The 24806-nt window shown below is 51.6% G+C and overlaps 2 protein-coding genes across 3 annotated transcripts in view; one reads left to right on the top strand and one right to left on the bottom strand.

The window, feature by feature from the left end:
* The window catches only part of Ppl (periplakin), a 49345-nt gene extending 44477 nt beyond the window's left edge, over positions 1-4868 (bottom strand). For both annotated transcript variants that reach the window (XM_008846562.3, XM_029570330.1), the window contains exon 1: positions 4675-4868. In XM_008846562.3, the coding sequence (XP_008844784.1) occupies positions 4675-4736 (62 nt within the window). In that variant the 5' untranslated portion in view covers positions 4737-4868. The remainder of the gene's footprint in view (positions 1-4674) is intronic.
* Positions 4869-22414: 17546 nt separating this feature from the next.
* Positions 22415-24806, top strand: part of Sec14l5 (SEC14 like lipid binding 5) — a 38849-nt gene continuing 36457 nt past the window's right edge. The window contains exons 1-2 of the mRNA XM_008846596.2: positions 22415-22610; positions 23229-23332. Coding sequence (XP_008844818.1) covers positions 23270-23332 — 63 coding nt within the window. The 5' untranslated portion in view covers positions 22415-22610; positions 23229-23269. The remainder of the gene's footprint in view (positions 22611-23228; positions 23333-24806) is intronic.

Consider the following 24806-nt stretch of genomic DNA (forward strand, 5'->3'; position numbering starts at 1 on the left):
GACATGTCATTCTGGGGCTATGTCCCAGAGGTGAACACTGAGGCTGAGTGTAAAGACACCACCCTGTGCTCCCAAGTAGCCTATGCTCAGACACAGCAGTCCCTGAGGAGGGAAGCTCATCCCTATATGTGGGGCTGGTGACCAGCCTAGTCCAGGAACTCCCAGGTCAGATGGTGAAGAGTTCTAACTCTGGTTCTGCACCCCTACCCTCACTACCCTCCCACACCTTTTTTTTTTTTTTTGATGAGGGGAGGTGTGTTGAGACAGGATCTCAAGTTACTATGTAGCCCAGGTTAACCTCAAACTCACTATGTATCCCAGGCTGGCCTCAAACTCATTCTATAGCCCAGATTGACCTTCAACTAACTATGTATCCCAGATTGGCTTTGTGTGTGTGTGTGTGTGTGTGTGTGTGTGTGTGTGTGTGTTTAAGATATTGCCTCACTGTATATCCCTGGCTGGCCTGGAACTTGCTATGTAGTCCAGGTTGGCCTCCCACTAACAGATCTGTCTTCCTCTGCCTCCTGAGTGCTGGGACTAAAGGTGTATACCACCATGCCTAGTTCCCAGATTGGTTTTGAATTTATGGCAATCCTTCTGTCTCTCAAGTGTTAGTATTGTCTTTTGAGTTCCCACACCCTTATCTGTCCAGCTCTCTCAGCAGGATGGGGCAGATGGAGAGATCCAGAGTTCAGCCTGTGGGAAGTGCTGTTGATGGTGGTGGGTAGGCATTGTCAATGGCCAGACTTTGGGGACAGAGAGTTTGGGGGACACAGAGCTCAGCTAACGCCCTTTAAGGTAATAGTTCACCCACTGCTGAGGGGATGGGGCACTCCCAGGGCGCTAGGGGAGCAGGACCTCACTGGCACTGTCTGTGCCCTCTTGCTGGCCTGCCCCAGCCTGCCCAGGCAGTGGAAGAGGACACCAGTCTCAGGGCTTTGTTCTCTCACTTTGAGAGTCTTCTATGTCTCTTGGGCCACCTGCTGCCCCTTTGTCCCTTACATGCCCCTCGCTCTCTCTGCCTGTAGAGCCAGGAGTCCACAGGGTCCCTAGGATTTTAGATCCTTGTAGCCACCCCTTTATCGGTCTTTCTGCCCTAGCGCATCCCTCTCCCTGCCTCTGGCACAGCTTTATGCCATGACTTTGTCCCTGACTGTTTACTCTTTGATCTGAGGCCCTGGCAGCTGCCACTGTGCTCAGTATTAGTGCCTAGCCCATCTCCATGCTGTCCCAGGGCCTTTACCCAGGCCGTGTCTCCTACCTGGAGTGCCCTTCCCCCTCCTCCTTCACTGGCTTCCCCTCCTAGTTCTCCTTGGTACCCAGGGAAGCCCTCCCAAGCCTCTCTGCTGGGTCACACCTAGCCACCCAGCCCATTGCCTAACCTGTCAGTCTCAAGGCCCTTCTGCCTTATGTGGTAGCCCCCTGGGCTATGACAGGAACAGCCATCAGATCAAAGGCCAGGTGAAGGGAGAAGGTAGGTAGGTGGGGATGGGGTTCTCTCTAAAAAGGGGAATGCTGGGACCTGAGCAGCCTCATCTAGTCTTTGTACAAGACCAGGGTCAGGGAGGGGGTAGAGTAAATAAATGGTGGGAAACCATGCAGGGTGCTAAAGTACTGATATAGGAGGGAAAAGATGGGGATGTCTAAGCAGAGATGACAGAGAGAGGTGAATAAGGAACACTTTGGAGGGGATGTGACAAGGTGCACTGTCCTTGTGGGGTCATACTGAGCAGGCAGATCAAGTGGATGAAAGATGAGGAGGATGTAAGTAGGTTTTTCATAAAGCACACACACACATATGTGTGTGTGTGTATATATATATATATATATATATATATATAGAGAGAGAGAGAGAGAGAGAGAGAGAGAGAGAGAGAGAGAGAGAGATGGCTCAGTGGTTAAGAGCACTGGCTGCTCTTGCAAAAGACCTGGGTTCAGTTTCCAGCACCCACATGGTGGCTAACAACCATTACACTTGATCCTTGATAACCTGAGCCACCAAGCCTGACTCTGTCATTAGCTCAGGTGTGAACACCAGCTCTCACACCTGTCATTAGGAACTAGGGCAACAGGAGCAGTGGGGTTCACACCCTGCCCAGCACCCCCGACCCGGTGCCAGCTGCTAATAGGCAGACAAACAGGGAGGGTGGCTCTCCCTTTGGCAGCCTGGGAGTGAAGGGCTGGACTCAGGGTTACTAGGTCCGCTGGGCTTGGAGAGGCATGGATAACCCTCACCTGGGCACTTACAGTATGTGGGACGTTGTTTCTCCAGCACCGTATAGGTAAAATGCAGGGAACCAAACTCAAAGCTTTCCACCAATACTGTAAAACCAGGGAGAGCAGCAAGGTTTCTGCTCCAGGACCTGGCTCCTACCTACTGCTGCCTCTCACCAACACTCTACCCACCCCCAGACACAGAGGAGTTTCAGAGAACTCAGAATGAAATAACATTTTAGGGGGCCACTCCCTGCAGCCTGCAACCATCAGTTTAAAACAAAAAGCACTTGCGCACATGAACACACACACACACACACACACACACACACACACACACACACCCCATAGTGCTTGCTACTGAGCTGGTTGGGCACCAGCCAGTGCTCAGAGATCCTTATAATTCCTGCACTGTAGAGGCTGAGGCAGGAGGGTTGGAAGTTCAAGGCCAGGCTGAATATACAATGTGTTCAAGGAGACCAGCAAGGCAAGATTGTCTCAACAGGAGGAGGAGGAGGAGGAGGGGGAGGAGGGAGAGGAGGGGGAGGAGGGGGAGGAGGAGTCCGCAAGATTGAAGGGATGCAGAGCTGCCCCACCCCAACTGGGTCAGAATCTAGTCTCCAGTAAGGGGAAGGGGCAGAAGGCACCCTGGGCTAAGAGTCCATGAAGAAATGTGTCTGGTTCCCACTCAAGGCCACAAGAACCCAGAGGATTCTTCAGAGGATCCTAAGGAGAGAATGGCTGACTCTTCCTGGAGTGAGACCTCTAAACTGAGGTCTACAGCCAAGGCTGTCAGCCAAGGACATAATGGGGCCACCCCTCTCAGGAGGCAGGCAGGACTATCTGTCCTTAACCCCTAGGCTCTTGGAGTTCCAGCAGCTGGAAAGGATGGGAAGTCTTCCTTCCACCCCTCCCTACCCTACTGGCTTCACTAGCCTTCTGAGCTGGAGGGCTGGAGGTGGGGGGAGCTGGCCCTGCTCCTACAATGTAGGAATCTCCAAGTGCTGAGGACCACAGGGACCTGACTGTTTGCGGGGAAAGACAGACCCATTATGTGGGTCTGGCATGGAGTGTGGGATTGCTCAATGCTCCAGAGAGCAGCTCCAATACTGGATGAGACCCCAACTGGGTCTGACAGCCAGCTGGACCAGCCACAGAGGAACAGAATGCAGGGCTCTGCCCAGTCTCTGGGGTTGTGAAGGACAGGGGTGATGAGGGGAGGGCAGGACAGGGGAGGGGACCAAGGAGAAAGGGAACAAATGACTGAGCTTCAAACAGCCCCCAGCTGCTAGTGGCAGCCGAGTTTCTGAAAGTTTTGGAGCATGCGGGTCACATTCCAGGCTGCACAGTTCAGGCCCTGGGGCACCTGTCTGACAGGTGGGTCTGGGTTGGACTGCATGGAGGGGAGTGCTCTGGGCCCAGAGCTCCCCTTCTTGCCTCCATCTGGAGTCTGGGGAGGGGAGAGGAACTGCTCAAAGACCAGTGGGGGAAGGGCAGCATGATGTGGAACCTCCCAGCCAGGTGGGCTGTGCCACCTGTGACTCCTCCTCTGCCTTAAGCTCTCTGGGGAGGACTGCCTCCCCCCCGTTTTCCCTAGTGGGGGGCTAGGCAGAGGCGGGAGACCGCCCCCTCCCTCAATCTCAGCATCTCCACGAGTCTCCCCCAAACCGGTTATTAAGTGAATGAATACATTAGGCTTATCAAAACGGACGTGGGCTGGCACTCCATCCCGACGCATCAAGACATGTCATTCACTTCCCAGGCCGCCCTGGGAACTCAGGGCTCGGAGACACCGCCAGTTTCGGGGCTAGGGGTGTGGGGAAGCGCGCAGAGCCACACCCCTGAGAAATGGTTCAGCCAGAAGGAGGCCCGAAGCCGCCCAGCCGCTCAGAGCCTGGAGTCTGGGGAGCAGCGGGATGCCTTAGCCCGGGTCCCAGCTGACCCTGCACCCGTCGCGGCCTCGGGGTGCTCCAGCGCAGGGAGCAGGTGTGGCTGGGAAGAGTTAGGGCAGGTGGCCCGCCCGTGGCACCCTCATCTCTCGCGTCCCCGACTCCAGCAGCACCTGCGCGCTCTCCAAAGCCCTCTCCCGAGCACTCCACACCCAGCTCACTTTCGCGGGGGGGCGGTTCCTAGGGTGCCCCCTGGAGTGACTGCACCTCCCGGGACACACCGTTCCGTATCACAACAGGGATCCCTGGCCCAGGGCGACCCCAGCTTATGGTGCAGTCAGTGCCTAGTACTCATTACTCAGTCCCCCACTGTTTAGACCCCCAACGTGGCGCATCCTGGAGCTCAGGGTCCCTTGAGTCATTCATGGTGCCCCCAGCCCGTCCCATCCAACTTGATGGAGTATCCCAGCTCCAGAGAGGCCTCGGCCCGACGTCCCCACGCGTCCGCGACTCCTGGTTCAGCTCTGCGTTCCCTGGGTCCCCCACGCCCGGGCCCAGGGCGCCTCCTCACCTCCGTGTCTGCACGGTCGGGCTGTATTTGCCTTTGTTTCTCTTCCTGAAGAGCGAATGCATGGTGGCATTCAGGGCTCAGGGATTTGGGACGCGGCGACGGAGCCGGCGCGCACCGAAAGCGGGCGGCGGGGGCTGGAGAACGGCGGCGGCGGTGGCGCGGAGCCCTGAGTGGCGAGGGCCGCTGCGCCCGGTCACTACCTGGCGCAGGGCGGAGCGATCGCCGGCCACTGGCTCTCAGGCCGCTCCCCCGGAAGGTGGTGCTTACCTAGATGGGCGTGGCTTCGGGAGCGCGCTCCGGGTCCCCGCCGGACACCACCCCCGCCGCGCGGGTCTCCAGAGGCTACGCAGCCCGCAGCCTGCACTAGGTCGCCGAGGCCACCTGCGCCAGCAAGCAAGGCCGCGCCCATCGCTCACCTCGGGCCTGGCGCGCCCCCTGGCTGAAGGGCTCACCCGGGCAAGCCTGACACTCCACCTTTGATGATACCGAGTTGGAACACTCCACCTGTGGAGAGACCCGGGTGTGTGTGTGTGTGTGTGTGTGTGTGTGTGTGTGTGTGTGTGTGTGTGTGTGAAGGTGCGGGTGTCTTCGCCCTGCATCGGCGCCTAAGACACTCAGGTAGGGACAGTGTGACTGCCGTTGGGGACAAATCCTGTGGCCACTTGTAGCCAGTGAAGTGTTTTATTTCTGTCCCTTTGCCTCAATTTCTTCCTTTGCCAAAGGATGATAAGGACTCACATCCCGAATGGTTACAAGCGATTCCTGTTGCTAGTCACACAAAGAACTTGGCACACAGTGTCCTGGCCCAAATGAACAGGAAGTTTGGCCACTACCACCACCCAGGTCAACCAGGGAGGTCACAATATCTGTTGAAACTTTCATAACCACGGGTACTTGCATGATAGAGACTTCGTGGCGGATTATAAAAGCTGCTCAGTTCTGGCGGGAGAATGGACACATTGCACAATCCTGCCAGTATGTCCCGGGGTGAGACAAGGTGCAGAAGGCTGCAACAGGGGTGGATGGAAAACAGCCTGGGCAGGAGCTAGAGTGGGAGGGACACCAGAGAGGGATCACTCAGTGCAGCCCTGGGGAGCATGGGATGAGATGGGAGCCCAGCTAGGAAGGAGAAGCTCAGGGCCTGGGGAGACTAGAGACTCCCTCAGGGTTTAGAGCTCAAATGGAGAGTAATGAGGATTTGGGGGGTGGGAAGGGACAAGAACTGCGGGCTGCTTGGATTCAAGTTTCACAGTCAGTCTCCAGGCCAATCCCCTATTGCTAGTTCCTATTTATAAAATAAGGTGGTTAGGGCTGGAGAGGTGACTCAATGGTTAAGAGTAAGTACTGCTCTTCCAGAGGGGTGAAGTTCCCAGTACCCACATCAGGTGGCTCACAACTGCCTGTAGCTCCAAGGGATCTGACCACTCTTCTGGCTTCCAAAGACACTTGCACTCACATGCACATTATGCACCCCACCTCGAAACAGACAGACAGACAGACAGACAGACAGACACACACACACACACACACACACACTAAAAACTAAAATAAATCTCTTTTTGAAAAGGTTAAGTCTGGTGAAGAGGCTCACATCTATAATCACTGCACTTGGGACACTGAGGCAGGAGGATCCTAAGTTCAAGTCCAGCCTGAGCTGCACAGAGACCCTACCTCAAAATCCCAAGGGCTGGGGGTGCAGGTCAGGGACAGAGTGCTTGGCTTAGAATGTTCAAGGTCCTGGGTTCCATCTCCAGTTGAAATAGAAAAACAGAGCAAGAAAAGAGCACCCAAATTGCCATTTCAAAGAAACCTAGGATACCATCATAGGCCACTCAGGAGGTAGTTCCAGGTATGGTGGCTCACATCCATAATGCCAGTGCTCTGGAAGCTGAGGTGGGGGATCACCAGTGAGCCTGGACTTCAGAGTGAGATGCTACAAAACAAGTGAATGGAAATAGGGACTGGAGAGATGGCTCAGGGATTAAGAGCACTGGCTGCTCTTGCAGATGACCCAGGTTAGTTCCCAGCACCCACATGGTGGCTAACAACTGTCCTTAACTCCAGTTCCAGGGGAATCCGACACCTTCTTCTGACCTCCTCGTGCATTGCACAATGAGGGTGCACTTACATGTGCAGGCAATGCACTCATATACTATAATAAAAATAATAAAGTATTTTTAAAAAACAAGTGAATGGGGTGGGGGCTGGAGCAATGACACAGTGGTTAAAAGCACTGGCTGCTCTTGCAGAGGACCCAGGTTCAATTCCCAGCACCCACATAGCAGCTAACAACTGTCCATAATTCATTACAGGGGATCCAATGCCCTCTTCTGACCTCCACAGGCATTGTATGACACAGGTGCACCTATCTCTATTCAAGTAATACACTCAAACACATAATATAAAAATAATAGGGCTAGGCGTGGTGGTGCATGACTTTAACCCAGCACTTGGGAGGCAGAGGCAGGTGGATCTCTGTGAGTTCAAGGCCAGCCTGGTCTACATAGTGAGTTCCAGGACAGCTGGGGCTACAGGGAGAACCTGTCTCAAAAAGGCCAATAAAATAAAATAAAATAAAATAAATAAAATAAATAAATGAATAAAATTAAAAATAAAAACAAGTGAATGGAAACAAAACAAAACACAAAACCAGAGGTTTTTGAGGAGCCGTTTGTAAAATGCAGATTTCTGGGCCCTAGAGACCCAGAAATCTGGTGTTGACACATCTCCCTCCCACCTCTCCAAGGCCCTGCTTAGAGGACCAGCCAGGAGGTGGAAACAGTGCCTCCTCACTCCCAAAGTAGCTGCAGGTGGGCACCCTGGCTCTGCCTTGCTCTCCTGCCTGCCTCTGCCAGGGCTCCTCACTGACAAGAATGTTTGTGTCACTCCCTCCTTGTGCTAGATAGCTTTAGTGTCAACCTGACATACCTGGGTAGAAGGCGCCTCAATTGGTGAATTTCCTTTATTGGACTGGCCTGTGGCCATGTCTGTGGGGCCTCTTCTTGACTGTTGAGTGATGTGGGAGGGTCCAGTCCACTGTGGGTGGTACCACCCTTGGGCAGGTGGGCCTGTGTTATACAAGAAAGCAGGTTGAGCACGGACCAGGGGAGCATTCCTTCATGGCTTGTGCTTCAGCTCCTGCCTCCAGGTTCCTACCCTGAGTTCTTACCTTGGACTCCCTGATGAACTGTTACCCAGGAGATGTAAACTGAATAAACCCTTTAAACCCTTTCCTCCCCAAGCTGGTATTGTCAGAGTATTTTGTTATAGCAATGGAGAAACAAACTAGAACACTCCTCAGTCCTGAAGTGGCATTCCCTAAGTCTGAGAGTGCCGATGGAACCTGTCATCTGAGCCACGGGCTCTGGGAACAAGTGTCAGAGAGGGGCCAGCATTTCAGAACACAGATATGTAGGGCAGGGACACCTGGGACCTGTAGTCACCTGGACTCCAGGGTGTGCTTACTGGCCCATGCAGACCCCTCCTCATGTGGCAAGGGCCCAGGGAAGGCTTTGAGGGATTGTGGGCATCCCTGGCTCTGTTCTATTCTACCACTGCCAGCAAGACATTTGTACTGTTGCTTTCTCCCTGGGACCCAACCTCAGGTGGGTTGTCAGGGAATCCTTACCCACTGAGCCATCTCGCTGGTTTCTGTTCTATTTTTCTTTCTTTTTTTTTGTTTTTTCGAAACGGTCTCCTGGCCTGGAACTCACTACATAGACCAGGATGGCCTTGAACTCACAGGGATCTGCCTGCAAGTGCTAGGATTAAAGGCATGCACCACCACACCCAGCCCATCTTCTCATTTTTCTATTCCTTTCTTTCTTTTTTGAGATAGGGTCTCATGTACTCATGAACTCCAGGTTGGCCTCAGACTCACTATGTAAACAAAGACAATCTTGACCTTTGGATCTTTTAGCCTCTACCTTCCAAGTGCTGGGGTTATGGGTGTGCATCACTACACCAGGTTTTATTTGATGCTGTGGATTAAACTCTACCAACTGAGCCCCAGCCCTATCTCTCTTCTAAGTTTTATCCCTTTCTATTGCTTCTGCAGAGGGGCTCAGCAGTCTGCATCTGGATTCGCAAGGCATCGTGGTTGCTAATGAAAGCTAAGTAAACAACTGGCTGCCACCAGAAGGGAGCTGGTTAAATTACCCAAGCTGGGGAAGACCTTCAGTTGGCAAAGAGGTCTGTGGAAGGACAAAGGGATGTTGAAGTACACACAGAATACAGTTAAGAGTCAGAGGCAAGTGGGAGCAGTGCAGCTCCTGTGTGTTGGTGGGCAGGATACCTGGGCAATATGCCTTTGTACATATAAAAATCTTCAGGGTCCATGAGAAACTGGTTAGCCTGGAGTCCCCTGAGGAAGAATAAGGGAAGTCTGACTCTTCACTGGGGGAGGAAGGCAAGTGGCTGAGATAGACCAGCGTTTGAATCTCTACTCAGTCTCTTTTTAGCTCTGGGGAACACTGAACAAGTGCTTTAGCTTCCTGGAACCTCAGTTTTCTTTTTCTGTGAAGTGGGTGTAGGCAGAGAATCACTTTTACAGGGTGAGATCCTTTGAAGCAAGCCCCTAGCATGGCCCATGGTTAGAGAGGGCTCAACGAATTGCAGGAATATGTCCCTGGCTAAAGGCCATGAGCTTGTGGAATGCGGGGTACAGTACAACCCTGAATGGGAGCAAAACTCTGGACATGCACAAACATTCAAATCCTTTTCCCCACAACTCCTGGGTGGGGGAGTAGGTGGTTTGGGGGAGGGCCATGGACTGGGGACCTCCAGGCTATCAGGCTTAGAGCCTTGCTGAGTGATAGTACCAGCACTCATGGGGTTAGTATTTTACTTAAGGGCTCTGATCACCCTACAAGGTGAAATGCTAGGACTCCATGCCCTGGATGGGAGCTGGCATCTTGATTTTTTCTCTTGGGAAGGGAACCAGCTCCTGAGAGTCACAGTGCCTGGCTGGGCTGTGAACCCATCCACCTGCTCCAAGTGCCTGCACTCTGGAACCCCCTCTCTCCTCCACCTAACATAACTCCCACTCCCAGGCTTGGCTGGACTGGCTCCTGCTGACTCAGCTGGGCCTGGCCCAGGAGTGGTTAAGGGAGGAATCCCATTTGGCTCTCACCAGCCTTCTGGATCCACATTCTGAAATGTCCCAGACTTGGGGCTGGTGCAGTTGTGTGTGCATACACTTGTCTGTATGTGTGCATGCATGTGAGTGTGCATGTGTGCTCCACACACACTTGTGGGCAGGCCAGATGGGATGGAAGATCTATCCTCACCCATGTATCCTTTGCTGGGGAGATGAGATTAGTTTGACTCTGCCAAGCTGTCTTCTGCCAAGTGACTCATCCCCTCTACTGCAGGGGGGTGGGGAACCGAGGGTGGTAGCTGGGGCTGGGCGGGTGTTTGTTCCAGGAAGGTCAAACCCCATGGAGGAGGCCATCCAGTGCCCAGCAACCAGTGACCCTCAGCCCCTTACACCTGCCCCTTTCTGCAGCAGGAAGGAGGCCCCCATCTTCACAAGGGTCACCCATACCCTCCTTGTTTGTGCTTAGCAGCTGGAGAGACAAGCACTCCATGCTACTGGGAACCAGTTTGAAACAGGAAGGACAACATTCCCTCCAAAGCAGAAGGCCCTACTTAGAGGACCAGCACAGAGCCTTCTCCTCCCAGGGTGGAGGCCCAGGTCCATCCTCACAGTGAGTTCTCTCATCTCCAGTATGGCCCCCATCTTGACCTGGGGAGTGCTTACGAATGCAGATTCCTGCCAGGCATGGTGGTACAAGTCACTCCAGCCATTCGTAAGGCTGAGGCAGGAGGATCAAAAGTTCAAGGCCTGCCTGGGCTACAGAGTAGGTTTAAGTTTAGCCTGGACAACTTAGTGAGACCGGGTATCCAAATAAAAAATAAAATGAGGGGCTAGAGAGATGGCTCAGTGGTTAAGAGTACTTACTGCTCTTGCAGAGGACTTGGGATCAATTTCCAGCACCCATATGGTGGCTAATAACTACCTGTAACTCCAGTTCCAGGGGATTCAACACCCTCTTCTGTCTTCCATGGGCACTGTATAACATGAGTGCACTTATACACATGGAGGCAATATACTCATACACATAAAATAAAAATAATAAAATATTTAAAGGAAAAAAAATGAGAGTTGGGGATGGAGTTTGATGGTACAGTGCTTGCCCAAGTTCAATTTCAGGGCTTTCCTTGAGTGTGGCTGATTGTGGTCTTCAGAAGACCTGGGAAACTACTTTTTATCAGCCTCATTCTCTATCAACTGCATTAACTGGCCAGATGGAAATAACTTTCTTTTTAAAAAAAATATTTTATTTTTTATATTTTATGTGTGTGTTGTCTGCATGTATATAAGTGCACCCACGTCATGCAATGCTCACGGAGGTCAAAGGAGGGCACCAGATCCCTGGAACTGAGGATATGGATGGTTGTTAGCTGCCATGTGGGTGCTGGGAATTGAACCTGGATCCTCTGAAAGAGCAGCCAGTGCTCTTAAGTACTGAGCCATCTCTCCAGCCCCAGAAATGTTTTTCTTTTCTTTCTGATTCATTTATTTTTGTTTTGTGTGTATTTTTTTTATTAATTTATTTTTATTTTATATGTATGAATGTTTTGCCTGCATGTATGTAAATGCACCATACGTATGCAATGCCCATGGAAACCAGTAAAGAACATCAGCTCCCCTGGAACTGGAGTTATGGATGGTTGTTAGTTGCCATGTGGGTACTGGGAACTGAACCTGGGTCCTCTGGAAGAGCAGCCAGTGCTTTTAATCACTGAGCTCTCTCTTCAGCCCCTGAAATGCTTTTTAATGGAACACTGAAGCAGGTGGTTTGAGGGCAATCTGAGAAACACAGTTCAACGCCAGCCTGGATTTGAATCTTGCCTATGTGACCTCAGCGGGTAGCTTAACCTCTCTGGACCTGTTTACCTATTCTTGCCATAGAGTCTATGTGTAGGGATTGTTCAGAGCCCTGACTATGGAGGCCTTGTTCCTCTCCACCCTCCCAGGGGACTGGAGGGGGCTGGCCTAGCTTCACCCTGTGTTGTGTAACACATATTTACTTTTCTCAGAGAACAATTCTCTGGATGGAAAATCAAGCTGGCCCCCAGCTCACATGAACTGACTCATACTTAGCCCTTGGCTGGGGCCCCCCAGGAGCCTTCCCCTGAGGAAGAGGGGAGGCTGGGCCCTGGCAGCTGTCACAGGAGAGGGTCCAGGGTGACTCATTGATTTTTCCTGCTCCTGAGTCACTCTCAGGCCCTTACCCTCAGGCCCCGGTAGCCTCCCCCTGCCTGATGAAAGCCCTACCTTGTAGTTACCCCAGCAAAACAGGCTCCCATGACCCCCCCCTCCCCTGCCAACCCTCCCTGGACACAGGTATGCACAGGTATGTCCTGTTTGTTGTCAAAATATGGAGACAACTCCTACTGTGGTTGAATGGTGATTTCTCTGAAACCCACAGCCCTGGGCACAGCCAGAGGGTTAACTGTGCAGCTTAGCCACCTCACAGAAGGCCGGTCCCTGGGCCTCTCACACCTGCCACAAGGGCTGCTGTGCAAAGAGGTCATCCTGTCAGGGCAGAGTAGAGCTGGGTGGGGCTGAACAGGCTTTGCCAGGCCCAGCATCCCAGCAGGACAGGCTGCCCAACCTCCTGTCCACACCCTGCCTGCTTCCTCCCCGCCTGCTGCCAGCCTTCCCTCTCTGGGCCCTGTCAGGCTCACACAGCCAAAACCAGTGTGGCTACATTCTTGGGCCAGTGTCCAGGGTGTGAGTGACACTGAAGCCAACATAGGTCAGGAGGTCAGGACCCCATTCCTGTAGATTGGAGAGTCTCAAGTGATGAATGAGTCAGGCTAGGTAGGAGGGGCAGAGCAGGAAATCAAACCAGATATTAGCTTGAAGCCCACCTGGGTTTGAAAACTGGCTTAGTTGGATTCCCGGCTGTGTGACTTTTGAGAGGTGGCTTGTCCTCTCTGTTAAGTGAGAAGAGCTTGGGAGCTGAAATGTCCAGTCCCAGCTCCTCCATTTCCTGGTGGTACTACCCTGAGCAAGTATTTTCAAGTCTCTGAACCTCAGTTTCCAAATCTGCAAAATGGGACCATTCTGATACCAACTCCATAGACTCAATGCAGATGCAAAACAATAACAGGGGACAGAGACTTCTGCTCAGTGCATGACTAGAGGTGGCACTGTTTATTCTGTGAGGATGCACTTTTCATCACACCTCAGAGATTCTGATGAACCTTGACCTGAGCACCCAGCTGTGAAACCATGATGGAAATGATGAATGGACCTCTTCCTCCCCCCTGGTTTGCTGCCATAGATGCTGGACTCCCAAGACCTGAGAGGTCTCTCAAGACAGTCCCTGGGGACTCAGGACTCAAGCCCTATGTGCTGAGCTAGCACTCTTACACCTGTCTCTGCTAGCATTAACCAGGTTCTGGGCAAAATGTAGGTACGCAGTATCCTCATCAAATGAACAAAGGAAGTAAGGAAAGAAGGAAGGAAAGAAAGAAGGGAGGGAGGGAGGGAGGGAGGGAGGAAAGAAAGGGTAGGCACACTGTGTAGTCCCAGGGAAGGTCCCTAGAAGAACCTGCCAAGAGTTAATAAGTCCTGAGTCAGAACTATGGTGGGGGGCTGGAGAAATGGCCCAGTGGTTAAGAGCCCTGGCTGCTCTTGCAGAGGACCCAAGTGCAATTCCCAGCACTCACATGGTGGCTAACAACTGTCTGTAACTCCAGTTCCAGACATCCTCTTCTGATGTCTGTGGGCACTGCACAACATGGGTACACTTACATACATGCAAGCAATACACTCATACACATAAAATAAATATAAAAACAAAATATTTTTAAATGGCTGGGTGTGGTGGCGCACACCTGTAGTCCCAGCACTTGGGAGGCAGAGGCAGGTGGAGCTCTGTGAGTTCAAGGCTAGCCTGGTCTACCTAGTGAGTTCCGGGCCAGCTGGGGCTACAGGGAGACCCTGTCTCAAAAAAAAAAAAAAAAAAAGAACTATGGTGGGAAAAGAGATTTCTTCATTTATCTCTTCGTTCATTAATTCATAATTCATTCAATCATTAATACAATATTTATTTGCTTATTTATGACAGGATCTCATGTAGCTCAGGCTGGTCTCAAAATTCCTGTGCATTCCAGGCTGGTCTTGAATTCCCTGTGTAAATGGACTTGAATTTCTGATCTTCCTGCCTCTGCCTCCTGAGTGCTGGGATTACAGATGTGCACCACCATGCCTAGTTTATGTGGTGCTGGGGAGAGAACCCAGGGCTCTTTGCATGCTAGGCAAACTACCAACTGAGTCACATCCCCACTATTTCATCCATATTGAGCATTTGCTCAGTAGAATTCCAGGTCTCTGTAAGACCCAGGTGGAGCCCTCAGAGGGCTTGCTGAGAAGAAACAGGAACAGTATAAGAGATAGAGTAAGTTCAAGGTCACCTTTGGTGGGTGATGGCTCCTCCTTTAAGGCCCCAGAACTGAGCATCCCAACAGACAAAGGGACAGTGCACACAAAGACACCATTGAGTGGGGCTCTAGGGACACCTTGGAGAACATGATCTGACTGGAGGCAGAGGGTAGCCAGAACCCTTGAGAGGAAGAGGAGACCCTCAGTTTCGAGCAGCTCGTGTTCTCCTGCATTTCTGTAGCAACGAGGCTCCTCTCACGCAGTGCCAGGGGAAGATGTCGTCCTATGGCCCCTAGTGCCTCCCTCCTGTGCAATCATCCATTTATGCAGCACCTGCTGTATGCCCTGCCTGGGAGATAGAGCAGCAAACAAGCCAGCCCCCATGTGCAGGGCCCCTCCCTCTGGGAAGGGGATGGGACAGAAAAGCAGACAGCAGGTTTATTTCTGTATGTGTATTTGCATGTTCTGGTGTGTTTGGGTGCACATATGCACAGATGTATGTGGGAGCAACCCAAGATGCCATTCCTCAGTCACTGGCCACCCTTTTTCTTTCTGATAGGGTCTCTCACTGGAACTCACTAGGTTGGCTAGTCTGCAAGCCCCTAGGGATCTACCTGTCTCTGTTCTCTAGCACTGGAATTACGAGTGTGTTCTGCCATTCCCAATATTAATGTAGGTGCTGAGGCTTAAATGCAAGACTTCATGCTTGCATGACAAGCACTTTACCAACTAAACCATCTGCCCAACACCCAACAGTTTGTGTGTGTGTGTTTAAAGAAACAACCTAAGAGGGCTGGAGAGATAGCTCAGGAACCATCTGCCCAACACCCAACAGTTTGTGTGTGTGTGTGTGTGTGTGTGTGTGTGTGTTTAAAGAAACAACCTAAGAGGGCTGGAGAGATAGCTCAGTGGTTAAAAGCACTGACTGCTCTTGCATAGGACCCGGATTCAATTCCCAGCACCCACATGGTGGCTAACAACTGTCCGAAACTCCAGCTCCAGGGGATCTGTTGCCTTCTTCTGACCTCTGCGGACATTGCATGACACGGGTGCACTTACATACATGCGGGCAATAGACACACACACATAAAATAAAATAAAAAATAAAAAGGTATTAAAAGAAATAGCAAGTGCCCATCAATCAGGGACTGTCAATACATGATCAATCCTTCAGTCAGAAGGTGCTCAGGAGGCAGGAACCTGAGGTTTGTGACATCACAAGGAAGGAAGCCCAGGGTGTAGTAACAGCAAACAAGGAAGTTGCTTACTGTTAGCAGATGCTGTGATTAATATACAGCCCATAGTCCGTGGCTGTACTGCCACGTCCTGCCCCCACTGGGTCTGCTTCATCCTTTGTCACCTCTCTTTGCTGAGCTGAAACATTCCTGCCTGGAACGCAGCAGCTAAGCCCCCATTGGCTGCCCCTCCCAGGTCATTCTCTGGTTGCAGACTCAGTATTAATCCCCTCTGGGCCCAAATCCCAGGGCTGATTAGTCAATGGAAGCTCCAGACAAAGCTCCCTCCTCCAGCCCCAGGGTCCCCACTTCTTCCTGGACTACAGATTGGCCATCCTGGTCCCTCTCAAAGGGCCCAGTCTCTTGTTCTGGGGAAACTCCCACAGCCCTATCCAAGGTGTTCCCAGCTGGAGAGATGCTCTCTCCATGTACCTGGGAGCGGCTAGCCACTCCCTACTGGGATTCTTTCCAGTTCTGAGGATTGAACCTAGAGCCTCAGACATACAAGCACCCTCCCATGCTACATCCCCAAACTATTTGGTATTTTTAAAATTATTTTAAAAATATTTTGTTTGTTATTTTTGAGACAGGGTTTCCCTGTAGCCCCAGCTGGCCTGGACCTTGCTATGTAGATCAGAGCAGCCAGTGCTCTTAATTGCTGAGCCATCTCTTCAGCCTCTGTATTTTTTCTTAATATTTTATGTGCATAAGTGTATTGCCTGCATGTGTGTATGTGCACCTGTGTCATGCAATGTCCATGGAGGACTGAAGAGGGCTTTGGATCTCTTGGAACTGGAGTTAGCAATGGTTGTTAGCTGCCATGTGGGTGCTGGGAATTGAACCCGGGTCATCTGCAATAGTAGTCAGTGCTCTTAACCACTGAGCCATTTCTCCAGTCCCCAGCCACTGTATTTTTCATGTTGAAATAGAGTCCAAGTTGCTTGGGAGGACCTTGAACTTTCCATCAGCTAGGTGACTGAATTTGACTGTTTTGCTTTATGTGAACGTGTTGAGGGCTTCTATCCAATTTATGGGTGTAAGTTTGCATAGCTATGTGTGTTGGGTGTGCATTATATAGAGGAATTCCAGAAACTCAGCCCGGTGGTGGGGCTGGAGACCCAGGTACAGAGCTCAGGAGACCCTGGAGTCTGCTCTGTGGACATGGCTAGGCTTTGGGCTTTGAGTCCTTGATGCCCCATGGTCTAACCCGCCTGAGGGCAGAATTCCACAGGAAGGGGTGAGGACCCAGCTAACCTTTGCAGGTCATGGGCCTGCTTTGTCACTACATGCTCCTGTCCTGATGGGAGTGGGCCCACACAGATGTAGGGGTTCCCCTTCTTCTGGCTGCAGGTCCTCCTTGGCATCCTTTCATCTGCTGGAGTCATCCTTAGGGCTCTCCTCACATGTGACATCTACCTGGCCCCTCTTCCTCTCTCCTTTCTATTCCCAGGCCCCTCCTCCTCTCTCTCCTCTGTTCCCAGGCCCAATCTCCCTGTTCTGAGGTCCCTCTTCCTTCTTTCCTCTACCCTTCTCTCTCCTTCCTCCTTCCTTCCTCTACCCTTCTTTCTCCCTCTTTCCCCCTTCCTCCTTACCCCCTCCTTCCTCCTGTCTGTTCACTAATCTATTCTTGGCACAGTAGTCAGAGGCCGAAGAGAAAGTCCCAAGATCTGTCAGGTCCTGCACAGCCTGTCTGCTCTCCTCTGTCTCACTCTGTCCCCCAACACTGATGGCCTCCAGTGAGCACACTCCTGCCTCCTAGCCTTTGCACCTCTTCAGTCTCTGCTGACTCACCTGCAGGTCTACACTAGGCTTTCTCTTTCCTACCCCCATCAAGTACAGAAGTCTGACCTGCAACAGAACTGGCTCCCCTCTCATTTCAAAGTGGGAGAACCACCCATGAGCACAGTTCTGCCATTGTTTGGTTTTGTTTTTCTCCCTGCACATGCCCGGCCCTCATTCAGCATCTCTGTCTAGTAACATCGGATACTGTAATGAAGGCTAGTGCACATAGTAACATCGGATACTGTAATGAAGGCTAGTGCACAGACCCTGCCCTTCTCCAACTGATCATGAGAGACAGGGATATATCTCTCTCCCCTCTTGGGGGACTCAAGGCATGGGCAAGGAGAAGCAGGTGAATGGCAGGACTCTGTCCCCCCAAAACGTCCCTTCATCAGGCTCCATGCTCCACTGTAGGACCCTGCAGTAGGGGCAGGAGCCCCAGGACAGGCTGAGCCTCATTTCTGTGTTTGGTGGTGCAGCAATATGTGCCCAGGCCCCCTTTGCTTCAGCATGGCCACACTCTAAAGGGGTCCATTCCTTTGCTCTCTCCCTATGAGTTCGCTCTCTCTCTCTGCAGGGGGCCTGGAGCCCCAATAATGCCAGAAACCAGCTCCCTTCAGAGCCTTCGGAAGGATAGGTTGACTGACACCCACCCTAGACCAGTGAGGCACATTTCAGATTCCTGGACCCTAGGGTTGTGAGATGGGAATTTGTGTGGCATTTCAAGATGCAAGTTTGTTGCTTGTTAAAGCAGCCTGGGAACCATCATAGGACCTCCTTCCCTAGCCTTCAGGAGCTGTCATCAAGCAGACTGGAGGCAGGCAGAGGATGGATGTGGGTGAAGGCAGGGAGTAAGGACTGGGTGGGTTGGTTTCCTTTTTATGCCTGTCCCCTACCATAGATATCCTCCACATATTGTCATCCAAAAGCTAGGCAGACAGCCAATGACAACTCAGGGGCTGATATGGAATGCTGCTCAGGTGGAGACATGCCCAAGATGCTCCCTGCCTCTGTCCATCTTGGGGTACCTTCAAAATTCAAGAGCTGGGTGTGGTAGTACATGTCTCATCACAGCACTCAGGAGGCTAAAGTAGGAGTGTGAACTGGAGGTCAGCTTAGGCTAGGTAGCAAGATAAAAAAGAGCAACAACAACCAAAAGCAAAGAAGAGAGTTGTGGCTCAAGATCGCAGCACAGAGGAATTTGAGGCTAGAGGATCTTTGCAGGTCTAGACCAGCCTGGGCAACCTAGTGAGTTCCAGAACATTCTGGGATACAAAGTGAGACCCTATCTCAATAAATAAATAATCCAAATCAACCAACAAAAAACAATCAAGAGAACTGGAGGGGATGGGTCCAGATTCAGAGCTGATGCAGGCCCCCACAGTGGTGTGGCCATGAGAGCCAGCTCCGGCTTCACTCTCCAGGCCCAGCTCTTCCCTGGAGGAGGACACTCTGTCTGGGTTACTTCCCCGTTATTCACACATTTCTTAGCCACCTGTGAAAGCTGTGCTGGGGAGGCAACCCAGATACCTCTCCGCAGAAGAGCGAAATGTGGCCCACCCACAGGGATATGAGTCAGCCACAGAAAGGAGGGGGAGGGCATGGCTCAGGGTCAGAGCACTTGCCCAGCACCCTGGAGCCCACTCCTGGCACTACATAAGACAAAAAAAAATCTTGACCAAAGCTTTGACAGCTCATACCTGTAATCCCAGCACCTAGGAGGCTGAGATGGGAGGATGATGAGTTCAAGGCCAGCCTGGGCTACATGACAAGACAGTTAAGACTATCTAAAAAAAAAAAGGAAGGAAGGAAGGAAAGAAGGAAGGAAGGGCTGGAGAGGTAGCTCAACTGTTAAGAGCACTTGCTGCTCTTGCAGATGCTCTGGGGTTCAGTTCTCAGCATCCACATGGAGCCTCATAATCTATTATAACTCCAGCTGCAGGGGATTCAATGCCTCTGGCCACTGCCAGCATCTGCACTCACTTGCACATATCCACACACAGAGAAGCTCACATAATTTATAAAAATGAATTTTAAAGTGAAATAAAATGGAGGGGACAGTGTGAGGACACAGCTGGGAGCTGCAGGGCCAGAATTCCCAAGCAGTGAACCTACGTCAGTACCACACTGCCTGCTGAGCCACTTGGCCCTGCTACAACCCCATGTCCCCAATCACCCCAGGCTGAGGATCCTCCCTGCTGTCCTATCTTCTATGTTTCTTTAGACATGACCTTTGGCCCACATGGAGGCCAGAAGCCTTTATGGAAATGAACAGACTTGGGAACAGGCTGGAAATCAGAGTGGGCAGGGCCTGATTTCTCAGCTCTGTGTCAGGCCCGCTAAAGGCGGCAAAATGACCAGGAGCACAGTGTGGAGTTGTGCAGGTTACAACCTGAGCACTGTGGACAGCGGCCCTGCCCCTTACAGTCCCAGAGGGTCCCCAATGAGGAGGCCCCTGGACTTTGCGCTGAGAATTAGGGAGAAAGAACATAATTTAGGACATCTGGGGACAGATAGGATGTCCCCCAGAAACAGCAGAGGGGTGGTTACTGGAGCGGGAGGAGAGATTTACTTCATGGGTGTGGATGTCTTTCTGGGGATGGCAATGTAGGAAAGTGACACACTGGTGAGGTTTGCACAGCCTTGTGAATGCACTGAGAGTCACTGCATCACACACTGAGTGACAGTTACAATAGGCACTTTCATGTTATATGTATTTATTTGCGTATGGATGCACACACTTGTGTATTCACATCCACGTGGAGGTCAGAAGTTGATATCAGGTGTCTTCCATGATTGTACGGTCTCTCACCTGAACCCAGAGCTTGCTGATTCCACTAGTGAGCTTGCTCTGGGGAGCCCCTGCCTCCATCTCCTGCATGCATGCTGGGATTACAGGTGGGCCAACACATCTGCCTGGCATTTACGTGGGTGCTGAGGTGCTGAATTCCTGAACTCATATTTGTTTGGCAAGTGATGTTACCCACTGAGCCATCTCCCCAGTCCCAAGTTATTTATTTGCTACTTGTGTTTGTTTATTTATTTTAAATATATATATATATATAGTATGTGTCCCTGCTTGTGTATGCCATCTGTGTGGAGGCAAGAAGAGGGTGTCAGATTTCCTGGAGCTGGAGGTTCATGTGCTTGTGAGCCTTCAGATGAGGATGTGAGGAACCAAACTTGAGTCCTTTGAAAGTGGACTTAACTCCTAAGCCATTTCTGCTCCTATTTATTTTTGATTGATTTATTTTTATTTACGTATATGAGTGTTTTGTCTGAATATATGTAAGCGCACTTGTGTCATGCAACAGCCATGGAGGCCACTGAAGATTGTTAGCCAACATGTGGGTACTGGGAACTGAACCAGGGTCCTCTGAGGCAAGAGCAGCCAGTACTCTTAACTGCTGAGCCATCTCTCCAGGCCCTATTTATTTATTTTTTAAGACAGGGTATCGTGTAGCCCATACTGGCCTCAAATGGGCTATATAGCCAAAGATGACCTTTAACTTCTGACCCTCCTCCCTCCACCAGGGAATGCTGGGATTACAGATGTGCGCCACCATGCAGGGTGTATGTGGCACTGAGGATGTAACCCAGAGCTTCGTGCACACTAGCAAACACTGCTAACTGAACTATATCCCAAGCCCTATAGTACTTTTTTTTTAACAAGTGAAATTTACAGATCATACAGTTAGCAATCACAGCACATATGATTTGGTGGCAGTTAATACATCCACAAAGTTCTCTGCCTGCATCACCTCCATCAAATTCCAAACACTTCCATCTCTACAGGGGCTGTTTGGAGGATGAAGTGCATTGTTTGTAAATCTTTAGGAGGTGTCTGGAACAGGAAGTACAGGCGAGTTCTCAAGAAGGTGTGGAGATAATTAGCAGAGCAGAGCTAAGAAGAGGTGATGTATGGGAGGTGATACTAATTCCCTTCCCTTGGGCTACAGCAGGAGGGAGCCCTGTCCACACTCCCCTCTAGGCCCCTACACCCACCTCGCCTTTCCCCAGTGCAGTCACATCCCCCTCTCAAAGTTTGGAGCAGACGAGGTGGTGACTTAATTGTGGTGTTGGGAACACCAGCTGGTGGTGTGTGTCATGGTCACTGCGTGTGTTGCTGACCCCCCTGGACAGTATAGGAGTCTAAGGTGAGACATCCTGGACGCTGTATCCCTCCCAATCACCTGTCTCTTCTGGGAGCCTTGGGTTATCTTTTGCTGCCACCTTCTGGTAGATCTGGGCACGTCTGCACTGGGCACCAGCTACCTGCTTGGTCACTGGTAAGAGCTTGACCCCACCTGGGCAAGTGAATAAGGGAACCACGACAAACAGATGGCAACGATACCAGGGCCAGTTCCTATACGCTTCCAACTCAAACGGTGGGTTGGGAGAAGGGAGGGCTTATGGGAGGAAGACTGGCCCCAAGGGCCCCTGGGATGTGGCTAAAATGAGGAGGGTGAGCAAATGCCTTCCTCCTGGGGTGGTTTTGATGGACCTCTTTCCTGATTATTTCTCTTTCCTTGGTACAGTTCACCATCCCTAAATTATCATTTAATATTTGCTTTATTTATATACTGTCTGAGGGTCTGACACTTAGTGGGCACTCTGTAAAGGTGTGCAGAGTGAATAAAAGATGCCAGAGGAAGGGCTTGGGACAGGGCTACCATGGCCTCTGAGGTGTGGCAGGAGGAGGAGCAGAGCTCAATGCCAGGTGCAAGCCGGCTGCGAAGGCGCACACCAAGTGATCCCAGCACTCTAGATGCTGAGACCGGAGGATTACCGCAAGTTCGAGGCCATCCTGGGCTACATTATGAAACTTCGCTTCAAAACAAGCAAAATAAACAACACTGAGGTTGAGGACTAGGTTGCTTTGAGTTAGGGAAGCTGCGCATTGTACCAGCTGGCAAGGTGAGGCGCACCGGAGCAGCCGGGCCTGGAGGGGCGCTAGATCCTTCTGGGAGGCAGCGGCCTAGGCACCTTGTGGGCGGGGTCAGTGTGGGAGGGGCCTTAGGAAGGCGTGGCCAATCGGGAGCCAGGGCCAGGCTGAGGGCGTGATCGAGCAAGGGGCGTGTAAAACGAGGGGCAGGGCTAAGACTGGTGGGCGGGGTGAGGTTGAAGCGGGGCCAGGTTGAGACAGGACCAGTCAGAGAGCAAGGTAAGACTTGCGGGGGCGGGGCCAGAGCGGGGGAGGAGCCAGGGCGGGCTCTCCGCTGTCCGGGGTCCTGGAGCTCTCCAGGCCGGGCAGGTCTCGCTGTCACCAATCGGGCTCCTCCCCTCTCGGAGGAGCTCTCTAGTGTGTGGGACCAGCGCCTCAGGCCAGGCTGAGGCTGTCAAGCTCCGTCCCAAGGCGCCGCGAGGCGACTGCTGGGGTCCCCTGAGAGCTCAGTTCCTAAGTCAAGCAGGTGCCCAGAGTTCCCTGTGCTGTGTCCCCAACAGTTCCGAGGACGAGGGTAAGTAGGGTTGCCAGGGACCTGCGCGTGCAAGCGTGTGGGTGCACACTGTGCGTGTGTGCCTGTGTGCACCAGGGGAACAGTGTGTGTGCATATGGAGTTGTGTAGGTGTTTGTTCCAGAGAGCTGAGTGCATGGGGAAAGTTGTGTGCTGCATGTGTGTGCAAGGACGATCCTGTGTGAGAGTAGGGTGCAGGTAAATGTTCCAAAGGCTGTGTGTGTCAGTGTGTCTTAGGGGAAAATAGAAGAGTAGGTGCAAGGATACTTTGAGGGGTTAAGGGCAGGAGATCCATGGTGGAGATATAGAATTGCAAATGTGTTCATGAGAGAGTGGGTGGCATCTAGAGGTGCTTCTGGCTTGCGTCTGTATGAAGGGCTGGGGATAGGGGAGTGCCTGGGAGTGCTCGCTCTTAGAGGGGTGAATGTGGGTTGGAGTGGTGGGTAGTGGACAACTACCTGGCCTGAATTAGTTGGGGATCATATGAGCTCCTTGCTTTGAGGGCTGGGAAGAAGAGTGAATGGGGTTACAGAGGGCTGGGGCTACTCTTATACCCGGTGGGCAATATCTCTGCTTCATGTGAAGCGAGCAGCCATCTCAACAGTCAATCTTTGTCCCCAGTTTCAGTGCTCACCCTGTCCTGGTGGTGTCTGAGTTTGAACATGGTTCAGAAATACCAGTCTCCTGTCCGTGTGTACAAGTATCCATTCGAGCTGGTCATGGCGGTGAGTGATCCCTGCCTCTCAGGTCCTTCTTGTGACCAGAGGTCAGCTATGGTGGGAAGGAGACGGGGCATCTCAGAGCATGAAATGGGAACAATTATTGAACTATTTAGCTGCCCTGGCTCCTAACCAGTGACCGCTTTGCCTGACGGGCCCCTGCCACTTGTCAAAGAACTCTTGGAATCCCTGCCTAACAGCTGAAATACAAGGTCTAGCATGGTGGTACATGTCTGTAATTTCAGCATTTCAGAGGCTAAGGCAGGAGCAGGAGTTTGAAGCTAGCTTGGGCTACATAGAAAGACCTTGCCTCAGAAATGAAAACAGGGGCTGGGGATATAGCTCAGTTGGTAAAGTACCAGCCTGGTTTGCATCACAGAAACTAGACTTGGTGGTCATAAATTCAAGGTCTCTTGGCTACATGGAGAATTTCAGGCCAGCGTGGGTTACATGAGACCCTGTACCAAACAAAACCAAAACCAACAATTGTTCCCCTTGTTGAAACCTGGCTCTTAATTCAGACTATTGTCAGAAACAAAGGTGTCAAGGGCTGGACCTCTGATGCCCTTTTGTGTAATAAAATAGTAACAGTATAGCCAGGTGTGGTGGCACACTTGGGAGGCAGAGGCAGGCGGATCTCTGTGAGCTCGAGGCCAGCTTGGTTTCCATTAGCTAATCCAGGCCAGCTGTGGCTACAGGGAGGCCTTGTCTCAAAAAGACCAAAAAAAAAAAAAAAAAAAAAAAAGAATAGTAACAGCAAATAAGATTGTGACTAAGGTAGCTGCCATCCACTAAGCATTTCTAGAACTGGGTCTTATAATCATCTTTCCCTTTTGCCTCCAATGACCTGAGGGTTAGATATGATGGATGGGCCCAAGTTCTGTACCAAGGGAGGGTGGAGTCATGGAGGCCCATGCAGAGGAGATTCCAGAGCTTTGGCAATCACCATGACATTGCATGGTCCTCCTTCCTCTAGGGAGGTCTTCCACTCCTCTTCAAGGAACTCGGGGACCACAGAGAAGAGAGAGGGGGTGGGAAGCGCCTGGGCACAGGTGTGTCTCAGGCTGTGCCACATGAATGCCTTGCAGAGAGGCAGTTGGGTACCTGGAACTGACCCCTGGTTCTTGGCTCTCTGGACCAGTGGTCTTTGCACTGTGGGGCAGGTGCTGAAGACAGGCAGACCTGGAATTCCTTCTGAGCACCATCATTCTGCTTCTTGGAGAAATGGGGGCAGTGCTATGGAGTAGTGGTGGGGAGTAATGGAGGAAACTGGTGTGCCTGAGGCTGGTGTCTAGGTGTCTGTGACATATGCTATCATTGTTATTATACAAGGTTTAGGGTTGGATGTGTAGCTCAGTGGCAAGCACACAGAAGGCTCCGGATTATATCCCTAGCAAAACACACACACACACACACACACACACACACACACACACACACACACGCACCATTTAGATTTATTTATTAAAATTACTGTTTG

The sequence above is a fragment of the Nannospalax galili genome, unplaced genomic scaffold, assembly GCF_000622305.1.
Source record: "Nannospalax galili isolate Female #2095 unplaced genomic scaffold, S.galili_v1.0 scaffold471, whole genome shotgun sequence".
Classification (NCBI taxonomy): Eukaryota; Metazoa; Chordata; class Mammalia; order Rodentia; family Spalacidae; genus Nannospalax; species Nannospalax galili.